Source organism: Epinephelus fuscoguttatus, linkage group LG15, assembly GCF_011397635.1.
Source record: "Epinephelus fuscoguttatus linkage group LG15, E.fuscoguttatus.final_Chr_v1".
Taxonomy (NCBI): domain Eukaryota; kingdom Metazoa; phylum Chordata; class Actinopteri; order Perciformes; family Serranidae; genus Epinephelus; species Epinephelus fuscoguttatus.
In genome coordinates this window covers 4,522,025-4,538,863 of record NC_064766.1, presented here as the reverse complement: position 1 = coordinate 4,538,863, position 16,839 = coordinate 4,522,025, and the positions used below count along the sequence as shown (strand labels likewise).

Below are 16,839 nucleotides of genomic sequence, written 5' to 3'. Positions count from 1 at the left end.
AAAACTTCATTAGACCGCCTCCAACTAGTCCATAACACTGTCGCCAGGCTTCTGTCCAGATCTTATAAGTTCTCTCACATCACTCCAGTCCTGGCATCCCTGCACTGGCTCGTGTTAATTTCAGGATCCAGCACAAGATTCTAACCATCACTTACAGAGCCCTCCATGGTCAAGCACCTGCGTACTTGACGGATCTGGTGTCCTTTCACTGTCCTGTCAGGTCACTGCGGTCCGCTGAAGGCCACCTACTTACTGTCCCTCACACAAGATTAAAGATGAAAGGTGATAGAGCCTTTAAGGCTGTTGCACCCAAATGGTGGAATGCACTACCTCATGAACTGAGAGCGGCCTCTTCCGTAGACATTTTTAAAAAGCAGTTAAAAACACATTTGTTTAGGCATGCGTTCCATTAATTGTCCATTGTATCATCTCTGTATTTTGCTGCACTTTACTTTTTATTTGTTTTTGTGTATTTTACATTGTTTCTGTTATTGTATTTTTTATATTTTATCTTGTGAAGCACTTTGTGAGTCCTCTCTGTGAGGAGTGCTATATAAATAAAATTTACTGACTTACTGAGCTCTTATGAGATCACAGGGTCACTGCAAAATAAAGAACCTGCAGGGGCCTGGTCAAGACCAAAGTCAAACCACTGTTGACCCCAAAATAGAGAGGATGATGCCAAACTTGGCACCTTGCACAGCAAATATATGTTTTAAGGACAAATCACAGAGGGATTCCACAAAAAAAAAAACCTGTGTTCACTTAATGTCAAGTAAGGATGGCAGAGGAGACACAAGAGAGAACTGACTTAATTCAGCTTTATCCAAAGCTTACTGGGCTGCCCACTAAAATACCTCCATGTGAAAAACCTGATATGTTGCACAAGCTACAGTCCTATCAGCAACAAATAAAGGAGGTCATAATCAGACACTAGCATATTCTATCTGCTGGTGACTTGGGAAAAAAATGTGTTTTCTAATTTGCCCTTTTTTGTCCATTCCAGAGGCCACAATCTCTGTGACATGCTGGTACATGCAGAAAGTAGATAGATCTTTCTTTTGTTTTTTAGACATCTGCATGTACCAGCATCGTCTTGTTGGACATGCTTTGTTATATTTTGTCCTTTCTTTTTTATTATTCTGTGTATAGTTGTGTGCATTCATATAATATGCTCTGCTATCATATATTGGTGTTTGAGGATGTTGTGAATAATGTAGTACTCATATAGCAGATCATTGTGATTTGGTAGTCATGCTCCTGCTCCTTAGAGTTGACCTCATCTAATAAGTGGCACCAGCTGATTGATTTATCACAAAAAAGTCTAAAATTCTATAACAAAATAAAGGTTTCTTTATGCAGGAGTCCAGAGGTCTGTACTATGAAGCAGGATTTGAAGTTAGCGAGGTAACTGAACAGCTAACCTGCTCTGGAGTGGTTTAACTTCAGGGTATCGGATCACAGCCTGTCAACATCCCGAAATCTGACCAATAAGATCACTGAAGAAAAAAGTATCCATGGAGTCCAGAGTCTCGGGTAAAAAAGAAGAGCCTACGATATATATGTATATATATATATATATATATATATATATATATATATATACATACATATCTATATATATATCTATATATATACAGTACAGGCCAAAAGTTTGGACACACCTCCTCATTCAATGCGTTTTCTTTATTTTCATGACTATTTACATTGTAGATTCTCACTGAAGGCATCAAAACTATGAATGAACACATGTGGAGTTATGTACTTAACAAAAAAAGGTGAAATAACTGAAAACATGTTTTATATTCTAGTTTCTTCAAAATAGCCACCCTTTGCTCTGATTACTGCTTTGCACACTCTTGGCATTCTCTCCATGAGCTTCAAGAGGTAGTCACCTGAAATGGTTTCCACTTCACAGGTGTGCCTTATCAGGGTTAATTAGTGGAATTTCTTGCTTTATCAATGGGGTTGGGACCATCAGTTGTGTTGTGCAGAAGTCAGGTTAATACACAGCCGACAGCCCTATTGGACAACTGTTAAAATTCATATTATGGCAAGAACCAATCAGCTAACTAAAGAAAAACGAGTGGCCATCATTACTTTAAGAAATGAAGGTCAGTCAGTCCGGAAAATTGCAAAAACTTCAAATGTGTCCCCAAGTGGAGTCGCAAAAACCATCAAGCGCTACAACGAAACTGGCACACATGAGGACCGACCCAGGAAAGGAAGACCAAGAGTCACCTCTGCTTCTGAGGATAAGTTCATCCGAGTCACCAGCCTCAGAAATCGCAAGTTAACAGCAGCTCAGATCAGAGACCAGATGAATGCCACACAGAGTTCTAGCAGCAGACCCATCTCTAGAACAACTGTTAAGAGGAGACTGCGCGAATCAGGCCTTCATGGTCAAATAGCTGCTAGGAAACCACTGCTAAGGAGAGGCAACAAGCAGAAGAGATTTGTTTGGGCCAAGAAACACAAGGAATGGACGTCAGACCAGTGGAAATCTGTGCTTTGGTCTGATGAGTCCAAATTTGAGATCTTTGGTTCCAACCGCCGTGTCTTTGTGAGACGCAGAAAAGGTGAACGGATGGATTCCACATGCCTGGTTCCCACTGTGAAGCATGGAGGAGGAGGTGTGATGGTGTGGGGGTGTTTTGCTGGTGACACTGTTGGGGATTTATTCAAAATTGAAGGCACACTGAACCAGCATGGCTACCACAGCATCCTGCAGCGACATGCCATCCCATCCGGTTTGCGTTTAGTTGGACGATCATTTATTTTTCAACAGGACAATGACCCCAAACACACCTCCAGGCTGTGTAAGGGCTATTTGACCAAGAAGGACAGTGATGGAGTGCTGCGGCAGATGACCTGGCCTCCACAGTCACCGGACCTGAACCCAATCGAGATGGTTTGGGGTGAGCTGGACCGCAGAGTGAAGGCAAAGGGGCCAACAAGTGCTAAACACCTCTGGGAACTCCTTCAAGACTGTTGGAAAACCATTTCAGGTGACTACCTCTTGAAGCTCATCAAGAGAATGCCAAGAGTGTGCAAAGCAGTAATCAGAGCAAAGGGTGGTTATTTTGAAGAAACTAGAATATAAAACATGTTTTCAGTTATTTCACCTTTTTTGTTAAGTACATAACTCCACATGTGTTCATTCATAGTTTTGATGCCTTCAGTGAGAATCTAGTGAGAATCTAGAATCTAGTCATGAAAATAAAGAAAACGCATTGAATGAGAAGGTGTGTCCAAACTTTTGGCCTGTACTATATATATATACATATATATATATATATATATATATATATATATATATATACGTATATATATATATACGTATATATTTTATAGGTCAGTATGATCACTTCAGTGTTCCAGGTTTTTTTTCTACTGGTTTTGAAACCGAGCTTCTAACAAACAGAGATCATTAACATCAACAGACACATGATTTTAGCACTCACAGAAATTATGCAAAGTTTACTTTAGTCCACAGTGATTGCTGACAGTGTTGCTATTTTACACTCTGGTTCCATCACTGCAGCTCAAAATAACATGAGACACCTGTGTGATGAGAACTAGGATAAAACATAATATTTTACTAGTAAAATAATCCACACACTCTTTATTGCCTCCTGCTATTATAAATGTCACATTGCAGTCAGATAGACCTCATTAGTCATTAACTATTTTTCCACTCTTTACTTCAGCAGCAGAAACAGTCCGGTGTTACTATAAATCTTTTATGTGACATATTCAGAGTAGTTTCATCATCATTCAACTAAGCAGCAAAAAATACTCTATACTAATGTCCCATAGGCCAATAGCTCCGTGATACCTGCATGTAATTTAAGTCTTGGCCAACAGTGAAATTTTTGATAGTGTTTTCAATGTTCTGTTTTAAGATTTTGTGTTTTAAGACTACAGGGTATCATTTACATCCCATACCACTGACATTTTATTGTAGGTGGGCCCTCAGTGGAGGAAAGTGATGGTCAGTGCATGTCTGCCACCATGAGCGACACCCACATTCATGTACTTTTGCAGGGGTGTATTAAAGTATTGTCATGTCAGGTTTGATGAATTGCTAAAAATATGTTGTATAAAAACAATCAAATTGAAATAAGAAGATTTATTTATTGTTTGATGCTGCCCTCTGGTGGAGTGTCTGCATTTTGACACGTCACTTTTAAAGTCACTGCAAGTCATCATTTGTTCTGAGGGAGCCCTCTCTGTTGTTGTTGTTGTTGGGTTTGGCATAGAGTTCAAGACATTTACACTCTCTTGTGCTTTCTGTTTTTCTGTAGATTAATGCATGCTACATCTCCAGTTCCATAACATCTCCATATTGATAAAATTGATCAAATTTAAATGCCTCCACAACTGCGATAGCAGTGGCCTGAGGCATTATGTTTTTGGTTGTCCATCAGTACGTCCATAAGTTTGTGCCATTCTCATGAACATGATATCTCATGAATGCCTTAAGGGAATTTCTTTATATTTAGCACAGACGTTCTCTTGGATTCAAGGATGAACTGATTAGATTTTTGTGGTCAAGAGTCAAGGTCACTGTGACCATCACAAAACTTTATTATGACAAATTTCCACACAAATGTCCATAGGATAAAATGAGTGCTGACTTTTTGTGTCCAAAAGTCAAAAGTCAGCTTTGCTGTGACATTATAATGTTCTGCAAAAACACTTTTCTGGCTGTCACTCAGCATCATATCTCAGGAATGGAAGGGAAGACATTTGGTCAGATACTAAACTGGTGACATTCATCTTGGGTGTCCACCTTGAAACTGTGCTGATTGAATAGCTCTTCTGTGTTGTCATGGGGAAGATGTGTGTGAAGCATTCATGTTTTCACAGATATGGATGTAAACTGTAAGGGAAACTTGACTGGTGAACAGAGGTATACAACCCTGGGTCGGTAATTTTAGTTTCTTTTTTCAAGAAGCATTTTCTGTTGAAAGCTGGGGGTAATCATCATTAGTTCTCTTCCAGATGTCAATCATCTGGATCCAGCTTTGTTTGGTCAAAAAACTTGTATTAGCCAGTGTAAGATCTGTACTGATATTTTACTGGTCTTTCCAAGGGGAAGCATAATTTTTTTTCAAGACAATGAGAAAAGCACAAAGAATGAAAAATCGGCTATAAAGAGAAGAACAGTTAAGCAAAGTTTTATACATATAACATGAAGAAAAAGCAATGTGATGCTACAGTGGCTTATCAAACAGAAACGTGTGTGTCATTCAGTGTCAAACAGCATGCCATTACACTGCAGTGCAGTCAAAGGAATACAAATGCAATACAATCAAATGTCAGGATGTAAGCCATAGACTTGTATGTGGGTAACAAACATTCTTTTCCAGAAACATCATCCTACTTCTGAAAAATAAGACAGGTCAGGCCTATAAATGTCAGATTTTAGAAAAACTAAGAGTCCTTTGAGTCCATCTGAAGAAGCAAAGAGTTGTTCTACCTTGTTCAGGAACAGGCTGACCTCTAACCCCAAATTCACTAAATCTAAACAAATTAAAATCAGTAGCACTGGTGAATCTAGGTTCCAAAATACCATGCAAATAAAATAAGAGAAATTTTCCCTGGAGCTGGGGAAGTTGTAGTTCCCAACATGTTACCAGTAGAGGCTGATTATGTCCATTTAAAGGAAGTGAGAAACTAGCATTTAGGCAAATTACTTGTTTTGCCATCTTGGACGAGATGACCAGTATCAGTTTCATCTCTCATCCAGCACAGAGATAACTGCTCATCTATCACAAGTGAAATAATTACACCTTCCAACCAGAGCTGCAGTACTCAATTTTTCGTGATATGTTATGTTCTTTCAGTTCTAATCTTACGGATGATTTAACCTTGGTTTAGCCTTGTCTTTAGCTTTTAATTTCTGATTTTTGAACAGCCAGCTGGCTGCTGTATGAGCAAACTAGAAAGCCTGCTCCGCTGCCTGTCAGTGCCCTGAACTCAAGATCACATATACTGTTCCTGGCTCTCATTTACACCACACTGATCATTTTCAGTAGTGTGACTTCACCTTAAACTAAGACATCAGATATTTATAGTTAGCTTGTAACACTGTGGAGGAGTATGCTTGTGACAAAAGTATCTATTTTTTTTTTTTTTTTTTTGCTGACAGTTGTTCCTTTAGTAGTTGTTGACTTGCACTAAAAGAAACAGGAGGGCAACAGTAATGTTTTGTTCAATTTCATGTCAAGCCCATTTGGGCTCTATCTAAAAGAGACAGTTCAACCCCAAATCAAAACTTTAGTGCTATTTAGCAATCTAAATTGTTTTGATGTGAGTTGTCAAGTATTGGAGATGTCTGTGTTCTCTCCAATATAATGGAACTAGATGGCAACGAGCTTGTGGTGCTAAAAAGCCCCAAAAAACACATTTGAAAAACTCAACAGCAATGTCTCTATCCAGAAATCATCCATCCTTGTTGTGAGCAGTTTCATGTAGGAACTATTTTCTTTCTACTGAACGACACCTGCAAACTCTATCACCATGCAGAAGAAAGCTTGCATCTACTCATGCATGAGAGGCTCGTACTCGTTACTATGCAAGATGCGTCCTCCTCGGCTGAGCTGTAATGTTAGCTGGTGCTCGATGAGCTAGCAGTGGATGCATACTTCCTTCTGCACAATGATATGGTTGGCAGGTGTGGTTCAATAGACTGAGATTCTACTGAGTTCCTACAAGGCAGACATCTCTACGGGAAATATCCCCAACACTTGGTAACTCACACCAAAACTATCTAGGCTGATAAATAGCACTACAGGTAAGAGAAAAACGTTTATTTTCAATTTTGGTGTGAACTGTCCCTTTAAGTCACATCCAAACCCCATTTGGACTCTTTCTTAAATTTATCATAAAACCATTTGGACTTGGACCTCATGGATTTAAATGGCTCTGACTTAAGGCCTGCTTCTAATAACTCCAATCCATGTTTCACACATTTTATCTTGTGTAGAAATCAAAAAAGACATAATGGCTTTAGGTACTGTAATTATTGGTGGTATTTCTTTACCAACCAGAACACTGAAAGTCCCGTCCTCATAGTAGGATTGTCAGACTTGAGTGAGGGCTGGCTGATATGACTGAAATAATATTGCAGTATCTTAAGGCATTATCGCGATTCATGATATATATCACAATATTTTGAAATCTCCTCTAAACAACTGTTGTCTACGAAAATACAGAATTATTAAATGAATGATAGTAACAATTAAGTTAAAAAAAAAAGTAGCTAATGTCATTATAAAGTTAACTGAAGTACTGTTATTCATTCATTCATTTTCTGTAACCGCATATTCTGTTGGGGGTCACAGGGTGGCGGGAGCCTATCCCACCTAACATGGGGCGAGAGGCAGGATACACCCTGGACAGGTCGGCAGACTATCGCAGGGCAATTACTGTTATAATAAAGTTAAATAAAGTATTGTTACAATCAAATAAATCAAAGCAGAACCACTGGTGCTTTTATTTTGAAGCACCTGGTTTATATCTGGCAGAAAGTCTGGATGTCTTGATGAAGTTAAACTGTTGCTGTAGCACCTTTAAATGTGAGGATTTATTCACTGTTTTAAGCTGGAAACAAACTAACAGCTCTCCAGGCCATATATTAATAATATTTACAAGTTGCAGTGGTGCTCCATGGTCACAAAATGTGAGTAAATGGGCATGATCTGGAGTCCTGCAGATGAGAAACACACCTTGCCTGCTCACACACTATCGCTCAGAGGAAAGTGATCTGGATGGGTGAAGGAGCGTATGTGACGTGTCATGTTTGTGAGTTTTTCTTTATGTGTTTGTGTCTGTGGGAGGTGGAGAGCCACAGGAGAGAGCGTGAAAACCGACACACTGAAGCAAGTCTCATGCTGGTGGCTTAAAAAAAGAACATGTGACCATTTATACTTGATGTTTGCGATATAGTCATTTCATACATCCCATGTGAAACAAGCCCCGATCCATCGAGTATATAAGATATATCACCCAACCCTAGTTTAAGCTCTATCTTACCTCTTTCTGTCAACAGAGTTGGCTCTTGGAAACAGCTTACTGTACTAGCTAACAACACTGACAATATAAATTGGACAGCATTGGAGTTGTTGGTAGGTGTATTGGTTCACTTGTTATGGAGCCAGACTAGCAGTTTCCTCCTGCTTCCAATCTTTGTGCTGTCATACTAGACACACCAAGATAACTCAATCTTATCTGACAGTCAGATGGCAAAAAAAGATTTCCACAATGTTGTAATGTTCCTTAAATAGCAATTCTGTTAAGAGACCTGTTAAGAAACCTCCCGGAATGTGGTATCACTTCTTGACAAGTGTTTTTTTTTTTCTTTTTCTTTTTGCATTATGTACCAGCATTGCTAACATAAGACAACCTCTGCCTCACAAATCTGAAAAACACAAACAAACCAGTGAATCAAGTTCTTGTGGACTAACAGGACTCAGTTCATTCTTCAAAAACTGAACTTACCCCTGAACTCATTTGGCAGCAGAAACAGTCAAATAAAAATAATGCAGTCATTAAGAATTTCAACAATCAATGCTCAAAGTCATTAAGAGACACTTGTCAGTTATGTAGATGCAAAAATAAATAGAAGTGTGACATTTCCTTTCTGTTCATAGTCCAAATGATGTGGACAAAGTCATGGCTACATCTCCTTTACAGACAAGCAAGCCAGCACGCATGCACACTCACTCACGCTCACATACACACACACACACACACACACACACACACACCCCAAAGTTTTCTTAAGGCTAAAATTAAATTGAACTGAAAAGAATTAAAATAAGGCAAATGATAAAACATGAGATTCAGTACTGAAAAAACCTGGACTTTATGAGCATTGCTACAGATGTAGAGAATTATTGGGACTAATGATCACTATCATTAATACCCTAATTGTCTGAAATACCAGCACATTGCACAAAGGCATAAAGATATGAATCTATAAAAATAAATAAATGTAAACAAAGTTAGAACTTTTATGAAAAAATATATGACTTAAATATGAATACATAAATACATTACATAAATGTGACTGAAATCAAATTAAATTGTTAAATAATTATATAAATAAATATTAAAATAAAAGCTAATGAACACACTCACTCATCCAAGGCCTGCAACTTCATGGCACCATCCTCCACCATCTGAAGGCTGTCATCCTGTCACACTGTCCATTTTAAATAAAGTTAAAATAAACCGCTCCACATCTTCACACGGGCTCTGCCAGGCAACACTGTGCACTGTGCTTTAATACCCACGCTGTAATGCCATGGTGTCCATTGTCCATAAAGTTTTTAAATAAACCACTCGGCACATCTTCGAGGTTCCACAGGTGGTGACCTCACTACTACTCCCTATGCTTAGAAAACTACATACATCCTAACGTCATGTGTCCGTGCTGTGCTGTGCAGAGGGGTTCAGATGAACCACTCCTTCTTGCTCTCGTCGATGGTTTCGGTGAAGGCTGGGTCGTTGACGATGATTGCTGCGTCGGCACAGTCTGCTGACTCCGCTCCCTTGGCCTCGTTGGTGTGGTAGGAGCCTTTATGACGGAACATATGACGGATCACAAACACCATGATGCAGAGGACAGTGAAGATCACCATGGAGATGATGCCTGGAAACAAAACAAGTGAGCACTTCACTTTTAACTGTAGACTGTAAAGATGAAATATACAGTTTTGATGTTTCTAAAGCTGCACTCACACAAACACAGTGAACAGTAGAACTCTTCATGAGTAAACTGGCCATGTGTCTGATCAGCGCAGTGCCCCTTTGACATTTTCAGAATAAGAGTCATTGCATCAGCTACAACAGCCATTTTTCTTTCCTACACTAATGGAGTGTTCATTCCTATGAGTCAAATGATGTACTGAATACTTAATTTGACTTGTTTTTATGGAAACGAGCGCATAGCCAGAAGCAGAAAGCCTGGGTTAACAGACACAGTTGATAACCACCTTTGTGGTAACGGGTACCACGAAGGTGGTGTCGTGCAAGAAACTGCATCGTCAACAACACAGTCATGACAATAATTCATGGGTAAAAAGCCTTCTGTTGACAAATGAAGAGATTCTTTCAACAGAAACTTTGTCAGAGGGCTTTCATTTTGAAAAGGAAACAGGAAAGGTTGAGTTAAAAAGAAATGTTTTATATATTCATGTCTGTGACAGATACAGACAGTGAAACTGCAGTGAAAGATTGTATAATGTCAACATAATTATCAAAAGACCATTTTCACTGTCTAGTTTTGCTGAAAAGCATGCACAGCACACAGAAAAAATAGGTGAGACTCTTGTTCTCTAGATGTTCCACTACTGAGCAGCAGCTGCAACATACCTGAGCAGTGCTGCTCATGCGAGCAGTGTGGCCCAGGCGTTACACCACTAAGGTTCTTGTGAGTAGAAATTTCGTTAACATTAAATATAGTGTTATATTAAAGCATGTGAACAGAAACCCAAAATACAAGTATGAACCTGAAAAAGAGCACAATAGGCCCCCTTTAAAGACTGTTCCCAGCTGCAGCTCTAACATTTGGTAGTTAAAAGTTAATTGAGATTTACCTCCAATTATTGCAGAGTTTCGATCCACTCCATCACCACTGGCCGTGTCCTCATTAAAGGGGAAAACAGCTCCAGCTGTGGACAAAGCAACATTTGTTCTCTAAATTCTGACATATATTTTCACTCTGGCATGTTCTAATGTTCCTTGATACTGGACTGTCAGTTTGTCTGTGTCTCTACCTGCTTCTATGTGCCAGGGGTCACTAGCTGAGGCCATGGGGGAGATGGTCAGGGGTGAGGCTCCACAGTTGGATGGGACCAGAATCCCATGGGTGCTGACGGGTGCTGCCAGACCTGAGCGCAGTGCAGCTTTCAACGGTGCCACGCTGTTCCACTGAACCCTTGACAGACAGCCTACAAAGCCTGGCGTGTTGTAGCGCTCAATTAGGATGGGGTCAATCTGTCCCGTTTCTACAAGACAGACACAGCAAGCATTTTATCCTTTTTAACACTGTCAGACAATTACAAAACTTACCAAGCAAAACAACCGAACCTCTTTACAAGACTAAGAAAAACTTAATATCTCCACTCATAGTCTCAGCATGGTCAGTAGACAGAGTCTGCACGAATTTGTTTGGCCATGGGGAAAGCACTGCTATGTTGCTTCAGCTACACATGACTGTGTCTGGATTTGACAGTTCTGTACTATCTCTGCATATTTTATATGCATTCCAGGGACAGGCAGATCAATACTTCAGTAAGTAGATACTACTCATTACTACTACCCTTTATAGATTTTTATTGTCCATTGTGTCCAATAGCAAAGCCCCTGCTTGGAATAACCTTAGTTTTTGCTGGCTTTCAACCATCTACTGTTAAATTTCTTTTCCTTTTTTTGATTGGCTTGAAATTTGAAATCAGTCTGTCAGATAATACTTCTTTGTCTTGTAGGCACTTTAAAATACGACTATAGAATTAGGATCCAGTTGGATGAGATTATTATTCCAGAGGGAGGTGTGTAATAAAATATTTGCCATGCTCCTTGAAATTTAATATTCTGGATGCCAGTTTTAATCACTGCCAAACAACAGTAAGAGGTTCTGTAATAGACAAGTGGATAAATCATGTGACCCTGTTCACCAATGGGCTTCCAGTTCTCATAGATACACTTTAAATTACCAGTTGTACTGTGTGTGATTGGTGGACCAAGGAGCAAACTGATAAGTAGTTGGTGACTGGGGAATTGGTAGGGCAGTGGATAGTGCCAGCGCCCCATGTACAATGGCGATGCCTCGCTGCAGCGGTCACAGGTTCGACTCCAGCTTGCAACCATTTGCTGCATGTCACCCCCCCCCCGCTCTCTCTCTCTCCCCCATTTCACTCTATCCTGAACATTAAAGGCAAAAAGCCTGAAAAAATAATCTTTAAAAATTAAAAAAAAAAAAAAAAAAACTAGTTGGTGACTGGGATTGTAATTAATTATTAATTATTAATTAATAGCGATGTAATGTGATATTGGAACAGGAGGAGAAAAATCACACACAGACACCATCTAAACAGGATTAAAATCTAACAGCGCTAAATACAAGTGTAAACAACCACCAAGACAAATTGAGATTAAATCACTTAAACCACTTGCAGGAGTGTTCATTTCACTGACAAAAACTATGGCAAAAATTGTTTGTCAATGACCTTTTTTCCATGACAAAAACAAGAGGAAGTCAAGCTAAAAACAATCACCACTGTAACTATCTGTTGGACAAAGTGTTACATGACCGTCAACTGTTTTGCCCTCTGGAAGGAACTGTGTTTAATTCTGCTTCCAGCGAAATCTCCAGTTGTACCGACACAACTGTTAACATGGCTGGTGAGCAGCTAGCGAATGAGAGTGAGGACGTAATAACTGTGCACAGGGCCCTCTGTTCTTCTAGCATAATGGATTAGGCAGTATTGAAATGTGAACACAAGTGGTGAGCTGGAGACGCATGGTAGACACAGGTGTGAACAACAATGTGCCCCGCTGTCCACTTGTGATTAGATGACTGAAAAACATGTTAATACCAGGTGTAAATAGGCTTTAGAGAAATCAATCCTGTCTGAAAAGGATCTTCACACACACACACACACACACACACACACACACACACACACACACTTCAACTCATCTTCACACTTACCAAAGACCTTTCCAAGAAAGATACTTTTGACCAAGTTGAACTGGGTGTCAGAGGCCTCAGGTAGGGTGTATGTGGCAACTGGGTAGTGGTCCAGCTGGTGAATATGGACAGAGGAAAGGAACAGTAACAAATGTTACTAATAACTTTAATCTGCTCTGTTGTCATTACCACCAAGAACTGTTCATCTGTGGGCTTTAAAAGGCAAGGTGACCTAAAAATAAAATTAAATAAATGTCTAACTTTCCTCTTGTGGTATCTATTCCTGCACATATCAGTATAATTTGTCCTCGATTGGAGGTGTAAAGAATTTTGTTGTGCTGCCCACAGCATGGAAAGATTACATACAGTAAATTCAACAACAATGTATCTTTACAGAATCAGTGTCCTTGTTCTTCTGAATGAACCGCAGTAGGTGCATTTAAAGGAATACTTCACCCACACAATGGCCATTTGTTAATCAGTTAGTCATGCAAAGTTACCTTGAACTTGCAAAGAAAGCTTGTTTTTCTTGCATGCCTCCATGAAAACAGCAAACATATTGATCAATTTTTCGGTTGATTGGGGACCACTTTGACAACAGCAAAACTATATCAAAACATCTGTTTACAAACTCTAACATAACTGCCGAGTATATTTCAAGTCTCAATTATCCAGCTGTATATACAGTACTTCCCAGACACATGCATTTTCACAAAAAAACCTTGCTATTTAAAAACTGAACTAAAAGTAAAACCTATCTATGCTCTCTTCAAAGCCAGACTCCACCACTAAGGTTATTTATTAAAAATGCCTGTAATTGGGAAGTACTGTACATACAACTGGATAAATGAGACTTATACTGCACGGGTTGTCCCAGAGTTTTTGTTTACAAATGTTTTGATATAGTTTTGCTGTTTTGAAACGCAGTCCCTAATCAATCGATAAAACAACATCTGTCATTTTCTGTGGAGGCATGCAAGAAAAAGAAACATTTCTTCACAAAATCAAGCAAACACAGCATGAATAATTGATTTAGAAATGGTCAATTTGTGGGTGAAATATTGCTTCAAGTTTTCTTTTGACCTATTTCTTCAGTAGAAAGTAATGTAGATTAAAACTATTTACAGTTTGCAATTTTGGTTGAACAGTAAATTCAGTAATTCTGCCATCCTACCAATACCCTCTTCCTTTTTCCTGAAAACAAGTATCAAAGCCCCATGTTTAAAAGAAATTACAGTCTATAGGACACGTGTTTTAAAGAAATACTACAACATTTTGAAAAATCCTTTGAAAAATCCTTTTATCCAAACAGTGTTAATTGCGTTGACCAAAACTATGACAAAAACTTTTTGTCAACGATCTTTTTTCCATAAAAAAAACGAGACGATGACAAGCTAAAAAAAGATCTTGATAATAAAAACTAAGAGGAAATCTACGTTTCATTTTTAGTGACCAGACAAGACGGGACAAAAATGTTTGTGGTCGACTATTGGACACTGAGAGCAGCCATGCTTTTAATTATCGTCAGATGCCACATGAGGGACAGGCTGGCAAACTCCAGTAAATAGTCTGAGCCAGGATGTTTGACTAGCTGCTGAATGGCAGCAGAGCAAGCAGCTGCCAGATTTCTCATTTCATCCCTGCAGGACTCCACTCAGTCTGGACTGTCTATAGAAGGTTTATGGGTTGATGCTGCTTGACAGGCAGGTAGGAGGCTCAGTTATCTGTCAGTGTAGCTGTGTTATAAGTAAACAGTCTGAGCTCAGTTTTCTCTGGCAGAGATGAAAAATTAGTTTTAACCACCGACTCTGTGAGAGGACACAAGTTTAAACCTCCAGACTAACATGTTGCAGATTAAGAAAGAATTCAGGCTTTAATGAAGTTCTTTCTCTGCTTCTTAACAGTGAGATGGATAAGTCAGATGAGTTTATAATGACCCTGGGTACAAATCCTAGTTGTCTCAGATTAGTTATTTGTGGTGTCAAAGTTTTTGAGAGCATAAACACAGAGATGTTGAGCTTTTCAAATGATGATCAGTAAGTGTGTGCTCATAAATCACCCCTCAAACCTGTCAACAACTGTTGGAGAAATGACAGATTGTAAGTGTGTAGAAATGATTTGTAGTTGCAGGAAAAAATTGTCTAAATGAAAATTTTATACAACCTGTCAACTTGATTCTCAGTTCAGATACATGAAAAAAAACATAAAAAAACATAATAACAACTATTACTTTAAAGCAATGTGACCCTTTTTCCCCAGGTATTTGCAGCATACAGTATTTGGTTTGACCTTGTCAGGTACTATTGTAGCTGCAGGAAGCACTAACCTGTAGTCGTATCTCCCTTAAGTTCCTTGTTATGTTGACAGAGTGAGGCTGTCCGTTGGCCATGTTACGATGGTCAACATCTATGGTGTAAGGTTCCGTTAGACCCCCGAGACTGTAGCGAATCTGGAGAGTGCCTGGACACACACACACAGAGACATTATGTATGTCTTATAGCAAGATAATAATGTAACAGCTGTTTATAAAATATACAATTTTTTTCAGATAAATTTATGATAAATAAAAACTTCATCAGCAATGATGTTGATAAGCCCACCGTTGTGTCTGAGCACCACAGCTAGGTAGTCCTGAGTTCTGGAGCTGATGTAGACCAGGATGCTAGGAGCACTAGAGGTGCTGAAGCTAAAAACCAGCTCCTCCTGGGTCAGGTTGGCCTCACTAGGACCACCGACACCCGACATGCTCTTCACCTCCTGCGGCGCAAAAGATCCCACCTCTGACAGAAAGTCATAACGCACCAGGGTTCCTGTCTCAAAGTAGCCGCCAACATCTAACACACAGAAGAAGGAAGGGTAATTACAAGACCTTTAAAGTGTCGATCACTCTTAGTTGCTACATCTTTTCGAATCAATCTAATCTAAAATGATGTAATCTGCTCTACTGTAGTTTCTTTCAGTGTTGGAGGCCATACCATCGGTGCAGAAGGGTCCATCATACGCAGTGAGGGAGCAGTCACAGGAGTATCCATTGTACTGTTCCACACACTTCCCTCCATTTCTGCAGTGCAGCCCATAACTACTGCAGTGGCCCTGGCAGCCTGGATTTACCCCTGGAGTTACCTGCGCCCTCTCCTCAAGGTCAAAGGTCACTCCATTTACCTTCAGAGCTCGCATGCAGCCCAGGAAACCCCTCTGACCACTTGAGGCACCTGGGAAAGAAGACATAAAGCACGGCATTAGTTTAAGCTGTTTCATTCATGATTCACAGCCACTGACTCATTAGCCATTCCATCAGCACACCGAATGTTACAGAGAAGTTGTAGCTATACAAATGTACATTGTTATCATTAACTCATACAAAGTTTTTTTCATTGTGTTTTGAAGGCTCATTCACTGCCTTTTCTTTAGTCTGTAACTCCACTGTCCACCAAACAATAGGCTCTGTGCTTTCTAACCTCCAGCTTACCCACAAGCACCTCTTAACATGAAAACAACTTGATTTTCCTCTTGGTCGTTGCATGGTTTACCGCACTGAACCACTGATCAAATGGCTCATGTCTATGCATCAGCATTGATAAGATGCTTTGCATTGACCATTTATGGTTGAATGTGGGCGTGTAGGGGGCAGGGCATGAGGCTGATCCACATGCAGACAAGTCCAAGTTGATTTGGGATTTATAAAAGGAAACTGCAGTCTGGCAGGTGGAGACATAGTTTTATAAATTAGAATATCTTTTTGGCATACATACATTTCCTACATACGTATGCAAACAGTAAGTATGGATTTCTCTGCAGTTTCATAAATGAGGCTCCTAGTTACAAATGGTTGTCAAGTTATCTCATATTAGTTATTTGTGATCTCAAAGTTTTTGAGACCATAAATAAAGAAATGATGGTCATTAAGTGTTTGCTCCTAAATCACCCCTCAAACCTATCAAAAATTGCTGGATGACAGTTTAAGTGTTCAGAAATTTGTGTTCTTAATGAAATTTTTGTACAACCTGTCACCTTGATATTAATTTCTGATACATGAATTAGCCTAACTGGATTAGTTTAAAGATAAAAAAAAAAAACATAGAAAACATAATGACTTAAAGTTAACTAAAATGTCACGAATTTCTGTCAACTAA

General features: G+C 39.3%; 1 protein-coding gene across 1 annotated transcript in view; it reads right to left on the bottom strand.

The window, feature by feature from the left end:
- Positions 1 to 4,752: 4,752 nt before the first annotated feature.
- The window catches only part of cntnap2b (contactin associated protein 2b), a 58,868-nt gene continuing 46,781 nt past the window's right edge, over positions 4,753 to 16,839 (bottom strand). Inside the window, exons 19-25 of the mRNA XM_049599369.1 lie at positions 15,682 to 15,918; positions 15,307 to 15,540; positions 15,033 to 15,166; positions 12,728 to 12,821; positions 10,791 to 11,021; positions 10,611 to 10,685; positions 4,753 to 9,664 (exon numbers count right to left, since the gene is read on the bottom strand). Of these exons, the coding sequence (XP_049455326.1) occupies positions 9,465 to 9,664; positions 10,611 to 10,685; positions 10,791 to 11,021; positions 12,728 to 12,821; positions 15,033 to 15,166; positions 15,307 to 15,540; positions 15,682 to 15,918 (1,205 nt within the window). The 3' untranslated portion in view covers positions 4,753 to 9,464. The remainder of the gene's footprint in view (positions 9,665 to 10,610; positions 10,686 to 10,790; positions 11,022 to 12,727; positions 12,822 to 15,032; positions 15,167 to 15,306; positions 15,541 to 15,681; positions 15,919 to 16,839) is intronic.